Genomic DNA, 26,406 nt, shown 5'->3' with positions numbered 1-26,406 from the left:
CCTCTTCCCAACTACACTTCACCCATTAACACACCGACGCTCTGGCGGCTTTTTCCGGCTGCATTGTCCTGTGTTCCAGAAACAATTCACAGAACACATTAAATTTTCAATAAATAAGTTAATAATAATCATCGTAATTATTTTTTTTGAATAATACTTCCTCCAATATCGTCGGGAATTGTCCCACTCGGCAAAAAAAGTGACCGGCGGCATCGTTGGACATTATCGCCAACGAGCTGAGACCTGATGCGACGAAGCCTCTCAAGCTACTGGGGAAATCCAGTGAGGGATGCGGCACGCTAAGCAAAATCAAAAGTGCAACTTCGAAAAGTCGTGGTTCCTGTCGTCGAACCTGTGAAGAACTCATAGATGAAAGTAAACAAAAAGCAAAAGAAACATTTGCTTAAGTTCTGAAAAAACTGCTAAAGAGAACGGTAAGAAGGATAAGGCTCAGAAAAGTATCCAGGTTTGTTAATTACTAAATGGATACTATTTCCCAGAAATTCCATAGAAAGGTAAATTTTCTACTTCGTTACAGCTGGCTGGCTACGTCTGTCTTGGAAGCAATTACTGCGATTGAATGGATTTAGCAACAGAAAGATAAAAATAATAATCTTTATGCACACTCTTGATACATGTCTTTCAGTATACTTCAATACAACACGATATGCTTTCTCGTAACATGTTGCAAAAACGGAAGACACTGCTGCAAACACTGCTAATAACAACGAAATCACCGAGAAAAGTGTCCTGATACTGGTACTAACCTCAGTACTCAATATCCGCTTCGTTCTGGTCCATTTCCAAATTGAAGAACTTCCGAATTCGGTTAATGCCTTCAGTTCATCAAGGATTAGAAGAAATCTGCTTACTTCAGACCGGACAGCATACCTTCAATCAGTTCCTTCTTATCACAACTGAACACAAGACGCATCCATCCGGGTTGTTGACATAAAACATGTTGACCGGGAGTCAGCATTACTCCTCGATCGCACAGCGATTGAAACAGTGACAATTCATCCGCGAAGGTCTGAGCGCGCAGGTGCTGTAACAACACATTTTACGGATCCGCCAGAAACTCAGCGACACAAGTTCCTTGGCGATTCCCAAGACGTGATGGACTTTTTGGGGGCTCAGTACTATTCGATAGCCTGGGCAGGCCGTTCTAACTACATCATCGGAGTTGTCGTTGTTTGACATGGTAAGAGTAAGGATAATTTAAGTATCAGACTGCAGGAGATCTTATCTGCGCCGTTAATGATCACACGAAGACTGAAACTCCATGATATGTCTCAGAGAAAATTTTTCAGTCTCTTTGTTCAAAAACTGTATGCTCTTCTCATTTCGTAGTTCTTTATTTTCATTTTCTTCTTACACGCTTACATTCCCGGCTCAATTCAACTATCGCCCGCCCAAATTAGCAGCAAAATAATTTTTTTCAGAAGTACTACATTCTCTCATGTCGAAAAGCGTGCATAGTCAAGTAGTAAGTAATTACCTTTCTGAAGTCGACCATAACGAAGCAGCCAGCTACTGCTGGACAAAACGAAAGAGCCATTTGACGAAGGTGATCAGCTACATACTTGTAGTGAGCTGACAACCGTTTCAGTTTTGTGTCATGGAAGTTCCGCAACCACTCTAAAAATATCGATGAGTCTGGGATAACGTTTGTGAGAGGAGGAAGTTTTGCCCCTAAAGGCATCACCCCACGAATCTGAGGTGGTGCAGATTTCAGGTGGAGTATTCTTATAAGGATAGCAGATTATGGAGAGGAGGGTGATTCCATTTCTTCCTAATTGCCGTAAAAAAGATCCAGAAGACGCGGCACCGCGCAAGGCTGGTGCGCTCCAGTCGAACTCCTTGTAGAAAATAGTGCGCCAGAACGCCCAAAGGCCGTTTTTTACGGCAATTAGGAAGTAATAGACGGAATCACCTTCATAATATACCATCCCGTATACGAATACTCCACCTGAAATCCGTACCATCCGTGGAGTGATGCCTTTAAATAAGAATGAGTGAAACCAAGTCTACAAAATAAATAACTGAATGCTCCTCGGAATTCAAAAAAAGAAGGAAATCTAGAATTTTTTCTACGCTGAGTAATTATTTGAGTCACACATTTTTGAACTGGAGGCAATAGATCGTTGCTGATGAATCACACAAATGTTTTTCCTGCAGGTGTCTGATCTAATCCTCAAGAGTGTACAGGTCCCATGCGACTTTCAAAGCGAAAATGTGCAAATTTTGTGAATGTTTTAATCGGAAGTCACCAAACATTGCAGAATTTCGCGGTCGGCATTAGTCTCAATTTATAGTTGGGTTAAAACGACATAAAGCACAGGGCATTTGCGTACGCCCTCGAAACGGCACGGTGGAGGCAGCAGCTGGAATCTAGGTGGAACCATCACGAACTACAGCAATGAGCGGTGTTAGGAGGGGTCCTCACTCGATCCTAACCGCTACGCTCCACCGCGCCGCCTTGAGAAAAGCCGCATACGCAATTGCACCCTGCTTCATGTCCTTTTGACTCTACTATAGTTCTGGGTATTGAATTCTGGGTTCTGGGTAAGAAACACAACAGACAATCTCGTTAATTTTCAAATTGACATGGAAAATGGAAATCCCAGCGAAAACGTAGAGTTTGGGTTGTAGATTATGGAAATGAGCGCAGTCCGCTCACTTCCCCCTAATCGTCCCAAAAGGTCGTCTTTCTCGCAGTTTTTTTACGACGATTGGGGGAGATGAGCGGAACTACCGACTACCGAAATCCGCTCACCCAACTCTTGCTTTTTCTGCTATTCCTTCACCACGTCAGAATGGATGCATGCTGCCTCCGAGTGAGCAAATTATACTATAATAACCAGTCTGTAGTACTGAGAGAGTGGAAGACGTTTCCAGATTCCATAAGCCAGGCAGAATGTGCAGTCGCACCCATAGTCCTCAGTACTCATGTTTATACTTCAGATCGCGGCGCGTTTTCCACTGGTGAAAGGCTCATCGCATGCACAGCTGCATCATTCCCACAAACATAACATCGACAACTACATGTGTCGATTCACTAACCGAAATCCGTGAGAATCGCCACCGCGACATCTTGTGCTACTGCTGAAACGGGATGAATCCGCTCGAGCGTGCCCAGCGACTCGATCAACTTCGGACAGCACGATTGCACAACGGAAAGTTTCAGACCGGGAACGCCGAAGTCCTTGAATTTCTTGCGTTATAGGAACAAATGAAATAATAAAAATATGATGTTGGAAAGTCTCACCTTGCTCAAACTCCACAAGTAGATCACATTTTCGGGGTTTTCTAATCGATTTCTGTAGCTAAGAAAACTCTTGAACGATGAATCAGGCGCGAATACGCACGACGAAAACGACTCATCCACAAGCACCACGAGGTTATTCCTGGAACGAAAGAGTTAGGTGCTTAGCTGGAAGCAAATTTCGAAGTGTTCCAACCTTGTTGCCCAATTGCATAACTTTAGCACATCGTCTGGCGGGAAAACTATTCCTAGAGGATTGTGCGGGTTGATTATGAGCACAGCTCCCACGATAGCCCCCTAAAATTTTTGATTTCTATTCTATTCACCAGCGAATGCAAAAGTGGAGTCCAAACCCTAGCATTATGATAATCCAGTTGTTTCTGGTAAGCGTCAACGTCCAGCCTGGGCGACTCCATATCCATCTAGAACAGACTGTTGTGTATCAATATTGCACCCGACCTGGACTTGAACATATAATGAAAGCTTAAAATGAAGTAGTAATATAATAAATAACGAAACATAAATGAATAAACAATAAAACAGGGCACTGTGTCACCAATAAAATAAATAATTGATAATAATTAATAATACAATATCAAGTACCAAAGAATAAAATAATATAATAATGAAAGAAACAACAAAATGTAAACACATAATAAATTAAACAGACTGTAGTACATCAGTAATGAAATAAATGATTAATATGAAATTAATGACATGAATAAGAGAAAAATAATGGAATAATAAAGTATCAGAGCTTCGCTGCTCAATTGGGGATTAAAATGCAAGGAGTGGGCAAGAGAACCGATTCTAGGCAAAAATTTGTAAGCATATAAGGATATAATTTGATATCGAATTTATTCCCTTATATACTGTTTACTGCAATAAAAGTAATTTCTTTAACTTCCGTAGAGAATCCTGAAGAAACAGCCTCACCTCAACAGGACGAATTCTGCATTCAGCACGAAATCCGCAATTTCTCACCGAAGCGGCGTAGGTAGGAACGCTTGTCAGGACAATATCTGAAGATGTTTTTCTTTTGTTTGAGCAATCGTTCTACTATGGTTCTTAGGAAATTTCCCTGTTTGTCCAGAAGTCACCTTCAGCTTCACAGGTGCAATGACATAACATATCGTATCCAGAAGTGGAGGAAGGAAGAATCACTAGTTCTTGTTCAGGCGGTTCGATGGACATGAATTCCGCCATGTACTTAGCCACTGCTTGCTTAGTGCTGCAATAAATTGCCGGCTGTAGTAAGAATGGCCGACCGTAATGTAAACAAATGATCATCTTCATATTTTTCTCAGATGTTTATCTTCAATTGACCGGATTCATTTTTTTATGTTGATCCTAAAAACATAGCAACACTTATTTTTTTCTTCGGAAGCGCGCTCTCACTTAAGATTTCCGCAACCGATAGTCATATAAACATATGTAAAAAGTGGCGCGCAGCTACGAGAAGCCAGTTCTACAATTCCCGTCTGTTTTTCTTTTGTTCATTTACATGGTGATGATACTTAATAAGGTATTGTGAACTGTAAACCAAAACTGTTCTTCGTTACGGTATTGATCAATGGATGCTCAATTATGTACACAAAGGTCACCTTATGTATCCACCAGCTGGGGGATAGTGTATCAGATGAGATTCGTCCGGAGAGAAACCTTTGCTCTTCAACTGTTCCATCACTTCTTTCGTACAGAGATTGTTTTCTGCCGTGCAAAAATTGATGTTGCCCTAAAGAAGAACGATATCTCCAAAAAAAGTCTCTAGTTTTCAATAGATTCTCACTTCTGGATTCGATTCGGCGTTGAAGCGGTTTTTTTCCATCATAGTGTACACAATATCCGATACGTCCTCTTCGGTAAGGAGGTTTCGAGCTCGATAACAGATCATATCAGCTTAAAACACTTATATGAGCACTTTTTAGTTCGGTAACGTCATTTGGGGGACTTATATTTAAAAGAGAAACCGCGACGCGTCCTCAACTAGGCTAAGGGAAAGCGCAGAGAAGTAGGAAGAGAAAGCGCTTAACTTGTCGCGAAAATGTCGCTGACAAAGGTCTTCGACCATGTTTGTGGGTCTTGCCACTGAACGCGGGTTGGGGCCACCTGGACAAACATATCTACTAGCTCCTACTTCGACTAGTAACAGATGGGACTCATTTTGGAACCTCTTTAATGCCTTACATAATTTTAATACCTAAACTATGTATTTCTTCTCCCTGGATTCAAAAAAAAGAGAGAAGATAATCGCAAGTTTTTTGTATTAGAAATCACGAAATTGACGATGTTGGGTCTCTAAGCGAGTTGACGGGGGCAGGGATGTAAAGAAAAGAATCATGAGCTTAAGCACGTTAGATTTTTCCTTATTCGAAAAAAGGAGTGTGAAGCCTTGCTTGTGCCGGTGCTCCCAACAGTGCAACTTATTACAGGTAGTGGGCCGATAGCAATTTGCCTGTAGCGTGTCTGCTATTGTGCGTTTGGGACAGGTTCAGGACAACCACCTCACATAAAATACCCTCTCGACAATGACCCCAGTCTCTGTCTAGTACAGCTCATATAGCAATTAAAAGCAAATGCAATAAATCGGAATAAAGAAACAAGTTGGATGACTAAGAAATGAATTGGGCTGATGTAGTGTAGCGGTTAGAGGTCCCTTCTGCCTGCACGGTCGATCGGAAGTTCGAATCCGCCCTAGAGCTCACCAAGCCTTTCATCCCCCCAGGGTCGATTAGTTGGTACCAGACTTGTCTGGGAGGATAAAAGCACCGAATTGACACATCGGCTGGCCACCGCAAGTCATTGTATAGGCCAGTTACACGTTCGTAAACCTCAAACGATTCAGAATTGAAGTGAGCGTGGGGCGCATCCCAAGCGGATTGATTAACGCCAGCAACTTTATCCTTTATCTTTTTTGAATAAAACTGCGTGGTGGTGGACGACAACGAAGCTGCTTCCGTTTTATTGCGTAACAAGTTGCATCGTGGGGGGACTGGTGCAACAAGGCCTATTTGCCCCCTCTTTTTCTGGATTAGTTGGCGGAACTTCATGAATCTGAGGTGGTACGGGTGGAGTATTCTCCTAAGGGATAGTAGATTATGGAGAGGGGTGTGATTCCGTCCATTTCTTCCTAATTGCCATGAAAAACGGCCCGGACGATACGGATTCGGGCGTTTTGGCGCAGCATTTTCCTTCCGGGCCGTTTTTACGGTAATTAGAAAGAGATGGACGAAATCACCCTTTGCTGCCTTTAAAGGCATCACCCCACGAATCTGAGGTGGTACGGATTTCAGGTGGAGTATTCGTATACGGGATCGTGGATTATGGAGAGGGGGGTGATTCCGTCCATTTCCTCCTAATTGCCGTAAAAAACGGCCCGGAAGATACGGCTTCATTCGTTTTGGCGCACCATTTTGTACAAGAGGTTCGATTGGAGCGCGCCAGTCTTGTGCGGCGCCGCAAAGAAATGGACGGAATCACCTCCCTCTCCGTAGTCTCCCATCTCGTATACGAATACTCCACTTGAAATCTGCACCACTTCAGATTCGTGGGGTGATGCCTTTAAGCGTGGCCACGAATACAGTAGAGAGCTACACCCCGATCCTTATTCGTGTAAAGACCTCAACACCATCAATTTCTTGGTATTCTGCTTTTTAATGGAAGGTCTAGGTTTTTATTTAAATTTTCCAAATGTGAAGAAGTGTTATTCAAAAGTGAAGATAATTCACTGAAAAAAGGTAATTGCCAGCAATTATTTATCTGGGACAGTGACCTCTAGAAATGAGTTCCTAATATTTACAATCGTTGGAGCTATGATAAAATAATGAAGGCAAAGTTTACAACCGGTTTAGCTCAGTTATCGGAAGTAGATGATGGAAAACACGTGCTGACATTTGAAATCTAGAAAAAAATGCTAAGTGCAAGGCAAGAAAAAATATTACGAAAAGGTGGCAGTTTGAAAGCGATCCTATCGATCCTGTACCGAGCGATTTAACTTTCAGGATCTCAAAGACAAAAAACCGGAGTCACTGCTTTGAAACCTTGCTTGTTCTTCTTTGTGTTTTTTAATCCATGTAATTAATTTGTCTTTTAATTAGTCTATATTCGTAAAATGACAGATTTTAATGTTATTCTACAGGAAATCTGCGTTTATCTCAAAGGGTTCCAGCCATATTGTATGAGGAACTTCCGTGCAGCTCTCATATTTGTGTAGTGCCTAGAAAGTCTTGCAAATCTAAGAAAACACCCACGGGCGCTACTCAAAGGTGCTTAATCCGAGCTGAGCTCACCATTTAGGAGGACCATGCGGCATTTCTCAGAACTAACCTCCTTCTATGTTAGGCCGAGTCTTTTCCTTGAAACACTGTATCAACATTCTTCGTAGCTTTGGTGTAATTGAGAAATCTAGGGACGAGGAGGATCCCTTCGAGTGGACGTCTGCGAGCAGAACTCCCAAAGGATCACCCTGAAGCAAGAAAAGCTTCCCGACGCTGCATCCAACAAATTCAAGTTTGCCCACCTTAGCGACAACTAGCGAATAGTTCCCCTTTATGTGGAAATATCCCGGGAAAACCTCAACCTCCAGAAGTTCCTCGTCCGCTTTCCCGTCCATGTCGTTCTCCATTGGTGACAGCGATCGATTATCGATCTGCAACATTTCAAATGTTGTAGTAGCAGCATAACAGAAGCACAAACCTGTGAAAACGTTTCTAAACCTGGCGTCAGAAGAGGGCGGGGAGTTTCAGAAAAAGGAGATAATGAAAACGAATGGTTATGGCGACTAAAAGGAGGAATGGGTGTTATACGATGGATCTTCAACACTATGATGTGAAGCTTTGTAAGAATGCTAGGAGAATAGCGGTTGTAACGCAAATCGCAGCTCTGTTTACTCTGGCTTTTGACTACTATCGATTGTTCCGAGAAAAACAAAACACAAGAGCGTTCGACGATTCGCGTCATTCTAAATGTAAACGTGCATTCGAGCTCGGCTTCATGAACTATGGATACAAACAATAAGTTGGTCTTTTGGATGGTAGAAGAAAACAAAAGGAGGAAGATAGAATTTTGCGAATCCCGATGAATGTATGAGGATTTGGCTTCACATCTGTTCCAGTTGTTAAGTAGATGCTCAATTCATGAAAATATCTGCAGAAAAAATCAAAATTTGGACTTGGAAATAATAGGAATGGGGTAATTGATTCTTAATTGGCCTCGGAGATCCATGTTATCAGCGTTTCTGGAAGTGTTATCAAAGTGTTCTTTTCCCTGAAGTTATCAGCAGAAAATAGCACCCGTCAAAAAATATGAGTTTGAAGCGTTGTGGCGAGTGAGTGCACAGTTTCGATCCTACTAACTTGTAGAATTTCTGTAGTAGTTCTGTTACTAAAATAAATAAAACAAAACAATTATTGAATGACACAAAGTAAAGTGGCTTTAACTTCAAAAAAAGTGGAAAAAGTGGACCATGAGATATGCTAAGTGATACTGTAAAGTGGAAATAATACGTTATTCAAGATAAAGAACATTTTATTTCATTAATTCGTGGATGTTCAAATATTAGCTGAAACTCGATAAGGAGTAGAGATCCAGGTGTTCGTGTTAGGGAGAAACCCTGGAAGTTGGTGTCTTTGCTGTAGCACCGGTGAACATGAAGGAAGTGTAACAGAAAACCAAACATTTAGTAAGAAAAATCTTAAAAACCATTCTTTCTTCTTCCCTTAAGTTTTTAAGGACAGAAGAAGGAAAGGTAAGGAAATCCGACAAAAGGGAAATTTTGGGTTGCACGAGGCGGTATAAAAAAAGAGCCTCAAGAGCCGAAATTTGAGAAAGAAAATGCCGAATATATTTGTAGAGAAGTGGTTTTAATCAAATTTCTACAAAACCCACCTCTGAATTTGCCGAGACAATGGCCGACTCACTTGGATCTTCTACTGGAGGAGGTCTCACCGTCTTTTCCACTCGCTCCCGTGGAGTTTCTATGATAGGCGCTCCGTCTTTCGGCACTGCCTCCTCGTTTTTCTCCGAGAACACTAATTTTATGATATAATCCTCATCAAATTCACCTTCGGACGATGAATGCGTGTTGTTCATGACGACACTCGCGTTCGATACGAAGGTGACATCGCCCTCAGGAGCTGGGCCTGTGTTTGATGCAAAAAAGACCTCAGAGTCTTTTCGAGACCTATTAGGTCCCGGAGTAGTCGCCGACGAGGTAATTCTGGATGATGAAGCTGATCCTGGGTACGAGATAACAGATTCCATGAACTGCTGATTGTCGATCGTTGAGGTGAACACGGCCTCCATGATTGCATCCTTTTCCTGTTCTCCACTGCCCTCCTTAGAGTCCACTACAGGTGCAGAATCGAGTTGCTCCTGCTGGTCCTTGTCACTTGATTTCTCAGGAGTGTCCAGAGTTTCTTCTTTCGTGTCGTCATCGTGTTTCCGCAAACTTCTTGACGCCGAGAATATCGCTTCGTCCATGGATTGGTTGAGCAGCTCCTCAACATAATCGTTTACCTCATTATCTTCTGAGGGTGGAACAGTCGGATTATCGTACCAGTCATCGAAACTCGAGCTCACCACTGGTTCCGATTTATCGTGGTTCTTCTCAGCATCTTCGTCTGTGGAAGGTCGATCAGGAGCAAGAAGGTTTTGCGAGGAGGAAGCGGCACCCAAGCTCGTCATCTCACTTGACTCTCCCTCGAACACAGCGCTGAACACTGCGTCGATCAACGCCTCATCGCTTATTGGTTCGCGTTTCAAAGCCTCCTCACTCAAACTATCCGGTTCTGCAGAATAAAACGTAGCACGGGGCATGTGGTTTCCACCGTGCTCAGAGATGTCATGAGGGTTCAAATTCGGCACGCTCACAGAAGGCCCCTGGTTTTTGTCCTTCTCCTCCAGATCGAGCTCTGATTTGAGCTGAGTCAAACGGTGTACGTATGCCTTCGAAACATCGCTTATGGATGACAAGTGGTCTGGAACGATTGAAATCCATAAGTAGGTGTACTTACGGCGCAATTTCAAGTGACTAACAGCGAACCTGTGTTAAATGAAGTTTCTTCGAGGATACTTGGCTTTCTTAGGACGTCGCCAACCAGTGTTGTACGGCCAGGTGGAAAGTGGATTGCTTCAGATTCATTGGAATCAGGAGGATCTCGCGGGTCACCGTAAACTTTGGAAGAGGAATCTGTAAAAAAAAGAGAAGGATAATTCTTTGTCGAGAGTGAGACCGATTTTGAGGAAGAAAAATTTGAGGAAATTTTCAATCTTTATGGAGAATACTCCGGGTGAACTCATGCTTTTCCTTCCTCAAACTTCTAGCAATCTAAACATTTATTATCGTGGGAATTTTGCGCTTCTAACTTCATCATGATTATGAATAAGTTCACTGCTGCTACATATTTCAAGCGAGTTTCTAGGACAACAGAAAACCGGAAATCGCACGAACCCGAGGTTTTTTCTTCGATGTTATCCTTCGAACAAGTGGCAGGGTCTTTTTGAATTGACGTTGCTGCTTTATTTTTTGATCGATGTACCTTAACGATAAAAATCCATTGCAAATCTAAAATGTTTCATATTAATTTAATTTCAATAATTAATTATTACTCAGTTATTCAATTTTTTATTAATAAAAACACTGAAGCAACTAAGTATTCTAAGTTCTGCTTTAAGGTGAAGACCTTTCCTCGCAACAAAAGTGTTATTTGTGATCCCTTCCTGAAAAGAGTTTTAATTGAAAGTTTACAAAGGTACGTAGATCTGGACGTATGTATGTTATTCAGGCATTTCTTATGAGTTAAGAAAAAAGTAAAGAGTCTGAAAATATTCAATAAATAATAAATTTTTTACAGGCAGAGCGACCAATCCTGTTAGTCAGTTCAACACCACATTTCTAATAAACACAAAACTGATTATTTTCAGTTTCGTTTATGAAGAAATGGCAGTGCTTAGAAAAAATTCAGTTCAAATTCAGCCAAAAATTTATTTGAACTAACTTTTTCAGTTGCTAATTAGTGAAAAATGACGAGTAACCAAGCACTCATGTGCAAACATCATTAACAAAAATTTGTTAATTTTTGTGGGATGTTGTAAAAGAACTGATAGAGGTGAACTCATATTCAGTTAATTTTTAAAATGACTAATTATTTTTGAGTTTTCTATTACTATTTATGTACGGAAGATCTCATAAAGAACCCAGTAACAAGCAGTCAATGAGGATAAAATGCCAAAAAACCACTATTTTTGATTCCAGGAAAAAAAGAAAAGAGAAGAGAATCTAAGCGAATACCTCTCCGCTCGTGTGCTCGCCGTGCCCGCTTCCGTTCGTCGTCGGAGCGGTTCGAATGTCAATCGTACAGGCGGCGCAGCGGCACTTTCTACCATCACATCCACTACTTGTGCCTTCTCGGTTGAAGACTGTCTGCATCAAGTCGTCTGATAATTGTTGAGCTGACGTCATTTTCCGGCTAACATCGGATGGCTTTTCTTCGTCACTGATGCTCGTCTTTTGTTCCTCAGACTTCTCCGACTTTACAATGTTATGCAACCAATCTTCCGTTCCTTCGAGCCCGTTGGAGGGAGAACTTCGTCCGTTGATTTCCGTAGAACTTATGGTAGAAACGCTACTGAAGTCATCAGGTTTATTTCTGTTGACGTCTACATCTATATGAGCATCACTGCACTCGATTCTGGGAGCACGAACTACTCCCGTTTTTGTCTCATTCGCTGAAAAATCGGAGGAGTTGGTACCAACAAGCGCTGCTACCCAATTGAATGGTTTTTGCTGTTGTTGCAATTCTGGACTCATCTCCACTTCTTTTGCGAACGCCTTTTCGTAAGACAACTGGGTGGTCTCCGACTTTCTTTTATGTTCTCTGAGGTTTCCATCACAAGAATTCGTTGTTGGAAAAATCTCATCCAGATTAATCTCTGTTTTCTCTTTCTGAGACGACAGTGAAGTGGTTTTCTCCGGACAAAAAGTTGTTTTCTTGGCGTTTTTCATATCCTCTGGAGATAGCGGACCTGAGTTTTCCACGCTTCTGCTCGCATGCCTCTCGTCCTCACTGTTCGTGCTCGCAGCACTTCGCGATGCTCTGTGGGGTTCAAATACCTCGTCCAGAGAAATGTCCATTGTTGGTACATTGTTGCTGGATGTTGGTGGCTGCGACATGGTCTTCTCAGCTGGACGCACCTTCCTCCTTCTCGAGGATCTTCGTAGAAATCTTGTTCTCTCGTCGTCGCTGAGCTTGGTGAGGTAGCACGCATTACACGGACACGATTTCGTATCTGTGCTGCCGGAATTGACACAGAAAATCTCGTCCATGTCGATTTCGACCGGCTTCGGGGCCTCCGTCACGTGATGCCTAGAAAAAAATAATTTTTCTTGAAGGAGATGAGCAGAAAGAACAGACCTGGTCGTTTCGTAGAGTGGATGTGTGTGTTCACCGGCGGCGTCGGCTTGCTTCATCACATCCAGAACGAATGCACAGCCCGGAGAGTTAGGTGTGGAAGGTTCCTGAACTGGCACTATCAATAATCAGCAAGACATCAGTGTTACTGTGAACCAAAATAGTGATCACGGTCCCTGTGTATCCATTTTAAATATATGTATAGCAATAACGATCATGAAAAATAGACGATCAGTGTTAAAAAGGTTACCCCAAGGCATTCGCAAAGTTTTTATTTTGATTTGTCTTCGTTCTCGAATCGATTTTGCATTTTCGGGTGTATTCAGATGAATTTCTGCATGAATGAGGTTTAGTTTAATAATATCGACGGTATAAAGTGCAGATAAATCAGAGCAGCGTAAACAGAATGGTTGTTTGGTATTATTCATGCAATCTTCGGGGAGTAAGAGAAAAAACTTTCTAGAAAAACTACACTGATTTCTTCCTTCATTATCTTAAAACGTGCGAAAAGTAGATGACTTAGCGAACGACAACAAAAAAAAACTAATTTAAAACGGGCCTTCATCTTAAAGGCAGCAAACCAGTCGATGTCCGTGACAGTGGATTTGCGACGTCTCCGCTCGCCGGAATTAAAATGTTGGTCGAGGCTGCTCTTCCTGCTCTGGTTGAGGACAACGATCGGCGACGACGGAACTCGACGAGGCGATGCAGGTACCAGTTCACCACCAACTTCATCGTGGCCCACGTCGTTCTCCTGCAACAGGAGCATCTGTCGCATCCGTCGGCGTGACATGACTTCAAACGAATGAGAAGGAGAGGGCTATTGGATGTCAATGGTTCTGAATCAAAGGAACAGGGTGTGTACGAACACGACAAGTACGTAATTGATGAAGAGAACTTTTCTCAGTCGTCCCGAAACGACCGTCGACACTAATTAGTGGGAACAGCGGGAATATGTGGAGAAATTAGAGAACGGAATGCAGGCAGAAAAACGATGCACCTTGTTACCGATATCAGAGCCATTTTCCAAACGTATTACTGGGAATGATTGCGATTGTCTCAATTCATTACGGTCACTGATGATGTCCACGCTGGATCTGCAAAAAAGAAGTGTGCGTTAGAAATGAGAAACGATTTTCAAAGACTCTAAAAAAGTTGGCATTTGAATTCATTCAGTACACTATACAACCAAGGTCGTCCCTCGTTTTTGTCTGAGAAAACCTCCTACAGCCGAGACCTTGTCTCCTAGAAAAACGAATTCTTCACGTCAAAAATTACGGTCGGGATAATTTTACAGTCAAAAGAGCCGCAAAAAACAAGAGAAGCAGATTTTTCGCTGTTACATCGCCCTAGCTGTTGTCATGTTTCAAGATCTTTCTATCATGTTCACCGACAACCATAAACTTATCTTTTTTTCAAACCCGCATTGCTATAACAGCTTTATTTTCCCTGCAAAAAAGGGAACACGGATATTTTCTGACTCCGTCGATGAGCAGTGCCGTCAAAGAGGGATTTGGGTGTGGTAGATTTCCCTTGTAGATACCGCAGAAGTTCAAGAAAATTTGTGACGCAAGATTCCACGATTTTGGTTGTAGTAAAAGTCATGACGTATTTTTCCTATGTTTTTCGAAGGTCATTTATTGACTGTCAGCTTTAATCGACGATCTTTCTCCATCTTTAAGGGAGCTTCAAAATTTCTCGTTCCTAGGAGGAACTGGCTTTATTGGGGAAAGACTGAGAAAGGCACTGATTCACAGCCTTACCTGAATTAAATATTATACCTCGCAAGGAGTTTGAAGAGAGCGAAACAAGTGGAAATCTGATGGGACACAAGAACAGGCGAGAATGATGGGTGTGGCAACACATCCCAAGCAAACTTCAATAATTTTAGACCGGTGGGCAAATTTCTGCGGACTTTCGTATTGTGGTGATGGAACACAATTCATTTGCGATTAACGAACACTGGGAATTTTTGGATGATTCCTTGATTATTGAAGCTTCTGCGACTGGGATCGCAACACGTCAACGAATCTACGTGACTCACCGCTGGACATCTGCTTTTTCATACGAATATCCAGGATACCTTCAGTTGTTTTTTTTTTCATTGCTACCCTAATGCAAATTGCTGTGAAATGGCAACACACGTATGCGAGGAAAAAAAGTTATTTTCTACGGGCTGCATTATTTTCAACTGATTACCAGTATGTACATATTGATTAGAACTTGATGTCTCAAGGGAGGAGACAAAAGGACGCCGCTTACGCACGAGGCCATGTTCGGCAGAGCGCACTGATATCAAACCGTCACGCATCAGAACTACGCCTCGACTGGTTGGATGAGTGTTTTCATTGAAATTTATATTGTACGACATGCCATGTGACAAATTATTGTTACAGGTACACAAGTAAACATTTTGCTGATGGAAACGAGATTAATTGATGGTGACTGATCATCGTATTCATAAACATTAAACCGGTAGGAATTCGAAAGGGATGATAAATATTTACATCGAGGAAGTTCAAGTGAAAAAATATTGTGTGATAAGGAAAGAATTAGATTTTTATATCCTGGTGAGTATGATTTGGATCTTCTTCGTACCTCAAGAATGAAGGACGAGTAGGAAAGAAGGTGTTTTTTCATATTATTAGTGATATCCACAAACAGTATTAATCACAATGTTGTCACTATTCATCAGGTTGAGGAATAAGTTGCGAACGCTTTTTTCCACTCAAAGTGAAAAATACACGTAGAAATAAGGGATACTTCCGCAATGTTCTATTTGAGAAGAAATTTATCACAATACAAGATTTTACTATGCAGATTTTCTAATTTTATGCTTTCTTTTCTGTCCGGATCTTTAAAGTGTGAATGTCAAGTGGAGAATAGGAAACACTCGCCTTAGAGAGGAGACCTACCTGGAAACAGCGCTCAATCTTTTCTTCACACTTCAAAATCGGGGATTTTTACCTCGAAAACATATCACAGACTGACACCGGTGCCGGCGGTTTACAGGCAAGAAATTTTTTCTTTGAAAATAAAAAAACTCCTGCGAACCAATAAAAAACATGCCCGCCACTGTTTTTTTTTCTCTAAACATAATTTTATCCAACCATTCAATTGTTTCACTATCTTGCACTTTTAAATGTCTTCCAAGTATTGTTTTTTTGACTTTTCATGCCTCTTCGCCTCATTCTTGTCCTTTACGTACAACACAAATCTTACAAGCAGCGCTGGTCGCCTCAACCCCTCGATTCATTGGAAAAAACTGAACATGTTCAAGATATTCCGATTTCTGAAGATTTTTTGCTGATTCTTGTCTTTCCAAACAAGAATTTCGGAAACCAAGATTCAATGAGTATTCAAAAAAATTGGAATTTGACTATCTTTTAGAGAGAGAGAGAGAGAGAGAGAGAGAGAGAGAGAGAGAGAGAGAAGTGCTCTGTCGAACCATATAAAGAATGTTTCGAACTACTTCTTATTATCATGTGCTTTTTTCAGCTTGGAAAAATGAGAGGCAAGGGAGGGCTATTTTTATCTTCCCAGCTATTATGGATCCCGAAGGGATGAAAGATTGAAAAGCTTGGTTGGTTCTAGTGCGGTTTCGAGCCATTGGCGGTACAACCACAACCGAACCTCATGCCAACTGCGCCACACCCATCTCTTTTCTCACATTGTTTTGATTCAAAAAATAACTTGAAATTTTTACCTAATCGAGTAAAAACTAGTCCTTTTGGATTAAAATATCGTCTCTCACATTACAACAATAGTACTTGTCAATAAATTCTTTTTTTAAAATTACTCTTAAAGTCTGAGTATCACTATGAATTCCTCTGCAAAAAAAAACTTGAAAGTTCTACTGATTTTTTTTCGTTTTATTGATTTTTTCTGCATAAAGTCGTACCTACGTGCAAAACAAAACTAATGTTCCGAGCGCATATGTAGTTCAATTAACTGATTTCATATTTTTCAAGAATTACTCATATTTTCACGCCAACATAAGCGTGTATATACAAATTCTTTAAGTTTTCCTTTTTTAAATGCCTATGCTCATTACCCACGAAAACTTCCTATCATTCATTCATTCATTCATTCATTCATTCATTCATTCATTCATTCATTCATTCATTCATTCATTCATTCATTCATTCATTCATTCATACATACATACATTCATTCATTCATTCATTCATTCATTCATTCAGTCATTCATTCGTTCATTCATTCAGTCATTCATTGACTTGTTCTCAGTCGGTATAATGAAAAAATTATTACGGATACATTTTCACGGTGTTCGACTTTGGAAATCACACTACTAGAAGAATGTTTGGCATTCACGAAAGAAAAAAAACAAAAACGACATACTCGTGGAAAAAACTTTGCCTTTCTCACTCTTCCGTTTCATACATGATTACCAAAGACATGTTACGTTTCAGTTTTCTTTTAAAAAAAAGTGTTTTGTATCGATGTCGTTCATTGCGAATACCTTCGGAAAATACGCGGTATTCTCGAAACGGTGACCCTCGTCGTACCGTGACAAGATCTTGGAGCTTTCAAACATTTTTCTATAGGATTAAACACGACATTCAAGAAATTTTCCAGTATTGGATTCACTCCAGTGATGGAAATGGTTCGAAACGTAGTTTTCATGTATCAGACGAAAAACGATATGAGTTGGATTCGTTAGGAGCAGAGTCATTGCATCAGTTCTCCTAACGAGACGACTTTGCACTCGTAAATGTATCAGAAAAAAAATTGGAAACGCGTTGAGTGGAAATCCGAAGTCCGATGGGGCAATTCCATGCGCAGAGTGCATGAGTGACAGAATTTCCGAAATTTCTTGGTTTTGCAGCCTCCTATTTCCTGTTTTGTTGTGATACCGTCAGAAAAACTACACTCCAAACCCTAACGAAAAGGAATCCCCGGACTTTGTCCTCCAGACAACACGCATCAGATAGGCTTTCTTTTTGAAACCATTAGTGACCGGACTAATGTTTCCTTGTTTTGTCGATGAGGTTTTGTCGAAACTTCATTTATTGCCTGACGGTTCGACAATCTCGTCTTTATCAAAGGCCCGATAATGGGTTAAGGTTTTTTTTTTCGCAAGAACTCCAAACAGGAAAACACTGGTGACTGGTCTAAACAGATATCTATGAAGGCTTGGCAAGGAGAGAGGACGAGTTTGATGGGATATGATTAGCATCGAAAACCTCGGATCATTTTTAGGCCTTCCATAAACACGAGGTTGTCGAATCGTCACGCCACTAATGAAGTTTCACCAAAACCTCTTTTGCACACAAATTGAAAAACATAAATACATTTCAAAACGCTGCGGTTTCAAGAAGCGTTCATGGTCCCATTTCAATTTGTACCCTGACCTGATAACCACGAAAATTCGAAGCAGGTTTGGAGGGTCAGCGTCAGATCGGCTATTGAAGCCAATAGTACAATGTATGAGTACGAGCGCGAATCTCTCTAATAGCCCGCTCTCAGTTGTGGCACGTCACTAGGTGCCTCGTAGAAAATTCGGTCGGCAAGCCGTTTCCCACGCTGTTTTTCAGGACATTTACGCGTTCGTGCTCGTGATCTACACTTCTAACCATATCCTTCCCTGGAGACATTCCATCATGGTTCTTGGTATGCTGCCTTTAACGCGATAATGGAAGGGTTATACCTAGAAGAACGTAGGAAGGAATGAGAACGAATGAGAGGACCTGTCCTTCCGCTCAAGTGTTGTGTACGGTGTCGATGTCATCAATGGTGGTGTCGAACGACGTCTCCTTTCAAAAACATCCTCTTGATCAGTTCGAACGCTGGGACCACATCCCGTGAGAGCATCACTTAAACCATGCAAGAGCTTTTTCTCTTTCAGAAGGTTTCCACCATTTCTTGAGAAAATTTACAAAAAAAAGTTAACGTACTTCGCTATGAATGAAGTGCTTTCACAGGCGTTTTGTGGTCGCTTCGAAGCTACCGCTGTCGGTTTTGATGTGACCGACATCAGATGCTCGCTCCGCGTCGCATTCGAGCTTTTGTTGAAGATCGCATGTCCATTAGGTATTGATTTGGATGTGCACGGAAGCTTAAAACATCGGTATAGAAATCCCTACCTCACAAACTGGATGACTTCCGAACCTGTTCTTTTTTGGCTGAGGTTTTCGCTGTTTCTCCTTTCACTTCATCTCCACCCGCACCAGCACTTCTGGCGTTACCCTCTTTCATTTTCGAAGATGGATCAAATTCGGCATAGATCCACCGGATTGTTGGCTCACGATCTGACCTGTAAGAGAACAGATCCTGCTCATGAGCAGCTAATTTTTGCTGGAGAGCAAGAGAAAAGGAAAAAAAGCAGGCGATTTTCCACCGTAAGTAGGATGAAAAAGGGAAATTGATGTACATGTGCGCTGAGTAAAGGTGTACAAATAAACAGATATAAAATAAATAATAAATTAAATAAATAAGTTTGGTAAATTGAAAAGCTCTTATTTTTGAAAAGTATTTATGAGAAAATATAAACAGTTATAAACGTTATAGTTCACATTAAAACCAACATCTAAGTCATATATGTAAATAAATTTCTGTCTAGTACCACTTATAATTTGAGAATCCTGAAAAATCTGCACGAGAAAATCGGAACATGAGAATTGAAGTACCTTCCTTAAGTCTGATGCAAGAGATTTTTTCCCCCAAAAGACTTCAAATTTTGAAAAAAAGTCATCCAATAACTTGTTTTCTACTGAATACACTAGGTTTTTAGAACGAAAAAGTCAATGAAAAATCCAAAAAGCAGAGAGCAAAATGTCCTTACAAAATGCTAGTGAGTAACAGATTTATTTCTTTAGCTGAAAATTAATGGCTAGAACATTTAATCTAGAGACTTACTTTGAAAATGCGCATCATAATCTGATCAAGCGCAACGAAGCGAACGACTAACGATGAAAACGCAAAATGAAATACAAAGCACCATATAATCACCTACATATATATAGCTGCGTTAAGAGGGGATGAAAATAAAAAAAATCAGATTGCCTAATAGAAAAAATAGATGCATATGCACACAGTACACATTATTATTCAAATAATAACGATTATTTTTGAGCAACAAACTCACTCCTTGGTTTCCTCCTTCGACGTCACAATATAACGACTTCGTCGATTGTTCGTCAGATTTCTTTCAGGCCTTTTTGGAACTCCGTCATCGCTATTTGCTTTCTCCAGGGGTTCAGAGTTTTCTGAGCTGAACAAAAATCATGTTAGTGACGAAGATTTGAGGCAAAAGTCCTTCCGATAAACGGAGATTTTTATGTGCACTAAATTATTTGAGTTTGCAATGTTTTCGTTATATCTATCATATTCAGTTGCGTCAGTAAGCAGGGACGTTGAAGACGGTACATTCCAAGGAAATAACAAGAAAATTCTAATAATAAATAACAAAAATAAAAATAATAATATAATAATAAAAATTGTAGAAAGGTTCGGTTCTTAGCATTTTTCAGAAACAAACGTTCCACGCAGAATTACGTACTCAAAAAAAAAACATTCGACTTTTTTCCTCTCAGGGAAATTCCAAACGCTCAACTCACAGAGATAAAGGAACCTTTATGGTCATCGTACCTCGTACTACGTTTCTCAGCAGAAGAAAAAAAGGAAACTTACAAAGAAAATTTCATGATTAGATGGCGAATGATGAATATGAGAGCGATGACAGGGAAGGTCATCACAAATACCCGAAAATCGCTGACGTCATGACCGTCAGTGAAACCGAACTATTACAGCAGAAAAGTCGAAACTCTAGGTGTAAGTCACATTGTCAGTGGAAATGCAAAACTGAAATGCAGGGAAATCGGAATGGGAGAGTAAGTCGCGGTGTTTGGAGAGAATTTTGGATCACTAAGAAACGCTAACAATCCTGTTATGGTAGAATTAGTTCTTTATGCTAATAAGTTATTTAGTACCAACACGATATAAAGTGAACTTTGTCAACACATCAGGAAACGGCTGAAGAGAAAGAAAGGAAGAAGCGAATAAAAGTGAAGGTGAACAGAAAAAGAGAAGAGATGCAACCATATGTAGTTGGGGAAGTTAGGTGTCCCAAGTTCTTTTCGATCACCAGCAACCATCTGCACCTTAGAGAACTAAATGCTCCGATGAAAATTAATGAACACAGCGATAACCGCCTCTTTTCAAACAAAATTCCGAAGGCTACGAATTCCAAATGAGTTAACAGAAGAAAAATGAATGGCTTAAACAAAAACCTCGTTCAGTCTAGCGGTTTCCTGGAATTTCGGCAAAGCTCAGTCCTCCGGAAAACACTGGTAGAAAACATCTTATGTTTATCATCAAATCATTCATTACCATCGACATTATCATATTATAAATCCCAATCAAAGCATTGTCTTGAATCCTCCAGCAGCCAAAAAAAAAAAGAAAAAAGAAAAAACCTCCCGCCCAGTACTTTCCGTATACAGGTGTTTACATGCGATTTCTCTAGCCACATGTACTCATCTTTCTTTTTTTGGCAGAGTGACAGCTGACGTAACTTAAAGGACAACTGAAGAGGGCATTCTCAAGCACTTTCAAGCCAAATCTTATTGTTTTGGCACTGAAAAGAACGGAGAACGAGGAACGAAATTATAGCTTGGAGTAAACTGTTAAAAACAACTTTGAACACATCTTCCTTCCCAGGTGAGGGACTCCTGGCAACTGTATAATAAAAATTAATAGGAAAAACAAGAAAGACTTCCGCAGCGGTGAGCTGAAACAGCGATGAAAACTGAAAAACAAAGAAGAAATAGGAAAAGTGGAGTGCGAAACATTTCTCAAACTCAATTTCTTTGGAATAAGCCTGCTGCAGAGAAGAAGCAAAGAAGGTACTGAAAAAATGTTTGCCAAAAAATTGTTAGTGGTGAGAAAAAACTGTCTCAGAAGTAAGTAAAACCGATTCAGCGAAGCAGAAAAAGTTCCCGTACCACCTGTAACCGTGCGAGAAACACAAAAAAAGTGAAAGAAAAACGTAAGAAGAAGAAATCCTCGGACACGTCTTACCTTTTCATAGGAGTAGTGAAGTAGCCCTCGGCTGACAATGCTCTGCCTGGTGAACTATCGTCAGCGTGGATGATAATGCTGCCTCCACTAGATCCGTCACTTGCCATAGATCCGAGCTGCAAGGACATTTATTAAAAATATATTTTTTTTATTTTTGCAATAATTTTCAAATCCTTGGGACACTATGCAGGTGACTTGAAAACACTAGACGCTATTCTTGGAAATAATTTCAATTCAAAAAGAGAAACGATTATTGATGTTGCTGATTGTTTTACAACTATTTTAGGGAGAATTTTCCACACGTTTCCTAATACTTTAATGGTTCTTTTAACTGGAAGAGGAATCACTGCAAAACCATTAAATAAACAAACGAGGAAAATCCGTAAAATATGATTCCTATGACAAAACATTCAAAACCAGGAATATGTGAAGTCTTTGCAGAATACTATTGGACAGTGCTTAATCCTACACAAATCTTCAAGCCGCTGTGTTCGGCTACAGTATACGTCATGTAAAAAATCAACACTTTTGACTAATAATTAGGTAATATAGGAATAAATATTGACTAAATCAATTTTTCATTCCTATATCACCCAATTATTGAGATTATATTATTTTTTAAAATTAGAATTATGATTATAAGAAGTATCTCAAGGAGTAAATGCACTAACATCTGTCTCATCGACAACCGAACTTCTTTGAAGAACGTCAGGTTGAGCGTAAGTCGGTCGAACGATGTCCAACGGATTGTCCGAATCCGAAAAATTCCGGTAGTAGAGCGTATGTACCGGTCCGCTTGCGAATGTTTCAAATGTATGCGCCTTTGGCTGTCGCTGATCGTGTTTTTCAATCAAAACAGGTTGCGTGAACTGCAGATCAATAACATTATCTGTTGGAAGGTTAAAAGTTGTCGTGACAGGCATATTTCTGCGTCGTATACGCTCCACCTTCGACCGCTTCTCCTGTTCGATTCGTGTCGTGCCGTCTGGAGCGGTATCGACCGCATCCCAAGTGTGCTCTTCGACTGTCACCGTCGGTGTTTGCGTTCCTGCTTCATTATGGTCGATTGATTGCCGCTCGTGCAGATGACTGATTTTTACAGAAACCGGATGGGAGGTATCCGATGCGAGATTTGTGACTGTCACCTCACACGATCGTGGATGTTTATCTGGAGCAGAGTTCACGATCTCTGTTACTGTCACGGTTTTTGTCACTTCCAGGATTTGCTCACGAATCCGCCTCGGCATTTCGCCGCCGCCGTCGTCGTCGTCGTAGAGTTCTTCTTTGCGATACACCAAGCTCTTTGCTAAGCGAACAGCAGCCGCTGGAAATGAGCTCAAAAGCAGTACGTCCGTCCCACTTAGCTGATGTGGATCTGCAGGCAGCGGATAGCAGAACTCGTCAAGACTCACACAGTCGCTCTTAGTCCAATCGCCCGAATTTGAGCACGATTCACTGAAGTACGTACGGTAGCTCATCATTCACAACAAAGACGACGCTAATACGGCGATCGCTACGTGTTACGTGAACATTAGCGAAATAACACACATTCATCAATCAGGCTCCGCCTACGGTCAACGTAGGAATCGTAAATTGAAGATGCGATTGTAAGAATCGTATTCCAAATACCAAAAGTACGAGAAACCAATGAACGAGCGGTCAACGAAATGCACTGATGTTTGGGATGTGAAACGAGTTGCCACTGAATGAATAAATAAGTAAAAAGTAAGTCACTAAGTCAGAAAAGAATGAACAAGTAGGCACATCTAAAAATGCATAGAGTAATTTTTAATTCAATGAGTTAGCTTAAAAACGGGATTAGTTCGTTTGTACAATACTGTATGTATAATATGTTGCATATGTTATAGGATTCCCATTACGCACCTGTGTCAGCAGCCCAATGCAACCAAATTCTGATTGTACTTAAGGTAGTTTGGGAGGGAACGGGCAGAGGGACACTGCCGGGACCATATGATTGGTCTTCTCCAGTTAAGGATCTACAGGCTCTTGTAAGAAAGGATGCAGTGAGAAAAGGTCAAAGTTGAGTAGGCTACTCGAATGAAATAGTGACTCCTCAGTAGTTTCCGACTTTGGGATGAAATCGGACAAATATCTAAGCGTTGGGTGCGAACAGTTAGTATTAAGGTGTCAGGAGGACCCGAGGGACGGAACTGGGCCAACCTTGTTAGGCGGGTGCAATGGGACTAATTTATTGAAGCAAGATGAGTTGTTTTTTTGCAAGGAGACGTAGTTAAACGTTTTGGTACAGAAGAGGAAAGAAAAAACAAAGGAAATGAATATAACTCTGCGCATCACCGCCAAATAATAGCATCTGAGCAGTCTCCTCAGATGAACCGAGGTCCATTATTGCTGTCAGGAGATGACAGACGCTTCTACTGACCGCACTACTATGTGCCTCTAAAAATACCCTTCATTTCTCACGAAGCTTATGCGACTCCCCGCTTTTTTCTTCTTCCGTTGCTTTCTTAAGTGTTGGTTCATAACCAACGATACGATCGAAAAATTCTGACCTGTGTAAAATCGCGTGAGCGGTCACGTATAGCTCAGGTTCTGGTCGCGCCTCCCATAATGGCGCCGTATGTCGTTGGGTTTGGGTCCGACGCAAGGAGTTACGAGTCAGTGTCCCGTAGCAAGGACGACTACTGCGGACTCATTGGAAGTTGTACGCAGGCGGCGATGGGGCGTAGCGTTGCACCTTTGCGGATTTTTTATTGGATTCTTCAGCTGGTCAGGATATTCCCGCCGATTGTAAATTGATGTTTAGATTATAAATTTCCTTGCTTTTATTATTTGTTGTCTTTATTTCTCCTTCACTTTTTCTCGCATAAATTCTGCAATGTTGCAATGTCAATATTTTTTGGACTGAAATGACTTTAAAAAAGTTCTCCGCAATGTTTTTCTGAAAACAATACATATTTACATCTTTTGAACGCTGACAATACGAGTACACGGCGAATTTAATTTGTACCAAAAAGTAAAAATTTGCTCCATCTTATTCATTCTTCTTCTCCTGGCCACTACTTTTCCACTTTCACACTTACTTGATTGTAGTGAGATGAGAAAAGAAGAAAGGAAGGGGAAAAAGAAAAAAGAGGGAATTTCGCGTTTTGAAGCGCAGACTCGTCCTATACATGTTAGGAAAAATTGGTTTTAATTAATCTCTAATGAAAAACTTACTATTTACGTTAACTTTTAACTTGGCGTAATTGATGATCCAGTGTGAATGTTTCAGGAAAAGTTGTAACTGAACAAAGGAAGAACAAAATGAATGAATTTTCAAAATCAAAAAGGAAGCACATAAGAAGATTTGAAAATAGGCGATCATATTTTCAATGCAAAGTTGCACAACAAAAAACCACATCCCGTTCAATAAATCCTCAGTCGTTCGTTGTCATGTACACCGTCAAAATTAATCCTTTCGACGTATCAAAACAAAGGATATTTCTTCGTTTCCTTCGTAAGCCCGGATAATGGTCTGATTTCCGAGGTCGTTCTTTTTTCCAGTTGCCTACATTGTAAATTTTGACACGCTCAAATAATTCGTGGAATAATAAACAAGCAAAGTGAATATAAAGTTCGATGTATTTGTTAGAGTAATGTTTAAAAAAAACTGCAAACATGATTTAGTAGTTGTTCTTCCGACAGTACTTGACTTATGGAAAATGAATCCAGTAAAAAACGCTACTCTTTTAAGAGAAAAAGGTCTAAGAGGTAAAGAATTAGGAGTTTGGCGTTGATCGATCCGTTTGGGATGCGCCGACGCATACGATTTCAGCTTGAAATCGTTTTAGAGTTCTGTCTCTGAGTTCCGGGAGATGGCTGATATTTTTCCAGACAAGTCTGGCACTGGTTCATCAACTCGTTAGATATGAAGGCTTGGTTTACGGTATCGAACCATTGCGTATGCGTTCAGCCCTCCCTCGCCCAGACACAGCTCCCCACTTCTTTCAACTAATCCCCTCTATTTTCACCTCAGCAGTTGGAACGAAAGCGATAAGTCTACAATCCATCCATGAAATACTATATTCAATAGCAACGATGAGACCGGTCCGTTTAGCGTTTATTGACGCCCGGGTCAACAAATACGCTCACTCAATAAACAACTAACGATGTAGAATATACTCTACAATACGGAATTCTTACAGTGTTCGCACTCAAATCGAATCACAACATTACAGCGGGAATATTATGTTAGTATTATCCAGAAAAAAAAAGAAAAAATACCAAAAATAGGATTCAAGCTACCGCTGGAAGGAACTCAAGAACATAGTCTTCTAAGAAGACACAGATATCCGTGCCTACGCGCCCTACCTCCTTCATGAACTCATATAAGTCGAACTGATTAGAATTTGTATGGATTGCACCAACGAAATGTTTACAAGGACGACCGAACTTATGCCGGATTCAATTATTTAATACAGAAACGTATATGTATGTCAGGGAAAATCCCGCAAAGATAACTGATTCAAACGATCATTGCAATTTGCAGCAAAAAAGCAACACATACACGAGACTTTTCTTTTATCTTTTCTCTTTTCTACCATGACGAGTTTTTTTCTTCTAACTCAATTTCTAATTGTTCAAACAAGTAAGGGAAAGTGCGCAGGATATAAATCTTACAAAAATTTTCCACGATTCTTTACCCTCTTCTGACTGCCCTATTCCGTC

The 26,406-nt window shown here is 40.7% G+C and overlaps 1 protein-coding gene across 2 annotated transcripts; it reads right to left on the bottom strand.

Moving 5' to 3' along the window:
* Nucleotides 1-652: 652 nt before the first annotated feature.
* RB195_013859 (uncharacterized protein) lies at nucleotides 653-23,198 on the bottom strand (the record flags this gene model as incomplete). Of its 2 annotated transcripts, XM_064203860.1 has the most annotated exons (29): nucleotides 653-706; nucleotides 768-774; nucleotides 818-836; nucleotides 892-1,045; nucleotides 1,499-1,638; nucleotides 3,064-3,205; nucleotides 3,269-3,407; nucleotides 3,462-3,562; nucleotides 3,619-3,687; nucleotides 4,202-4,287; nucleotides 4,366-4,496; nucleotides 4,870-5,000; nucleotides 5,055-5,164; nucleotides 7,592-7,730; nucleotides 7,785-7,913; nucleotides 9,152-9,763; nucleotides 9,845-10,242; nucleotides 10,308-10,454; nucleotides 10,716-10,803; nucleotides 11,556-12,630; nucleotides 12,679-12,782; nucleotides 13,235-13,429; nucleotides 13,676-13,772; nucleotides 18,387-18,512; nucleotides 18,594-18,754; nucleotides 18,808-18,952; nucleotides 19,784-19,909; nucleotides 21,718-21,833; nucleotides 22,389-23,198. In XM_064203860.1, the coding sequence occupies 29 exons, from the start codon at nucleotides 23,196-23,198 to the stop codon at nucleotides 653-655; spliced, it is 5,751 nt and encodes a 1,916-aa protein (XP_064059740.1). The 2 variants fall into 2 exon arrangements, with proteins under 2 accessions (XP_064059740.1, XP_064059741.1); XM_064203859.1 differs by lacking the exon at nucleotides 653-706 and having other exon boundaries at nucleotides 769-836.
* Nucleotides 23,199-26,406: the final 3,208 nt, after the last annotated feature.

This window comes from Necator americanus, chromosome V (genome assembly GCF_031761385.1).
Source record: "Necator americanus strain Aroian chromosome V, whole genome shotgun sequence".
Lineage (NCBI taxonomy): Eukaryota > Metazoa > Nematoda > Chromadorea > Rhabditida > Ancylostomatidae > Necator > Necator americanus.
The sequence above is the reverse complement of the archived record's forward strand: the minus strand, read 5'-3'. Positions and strand labels throughout refer to the sequence as shown.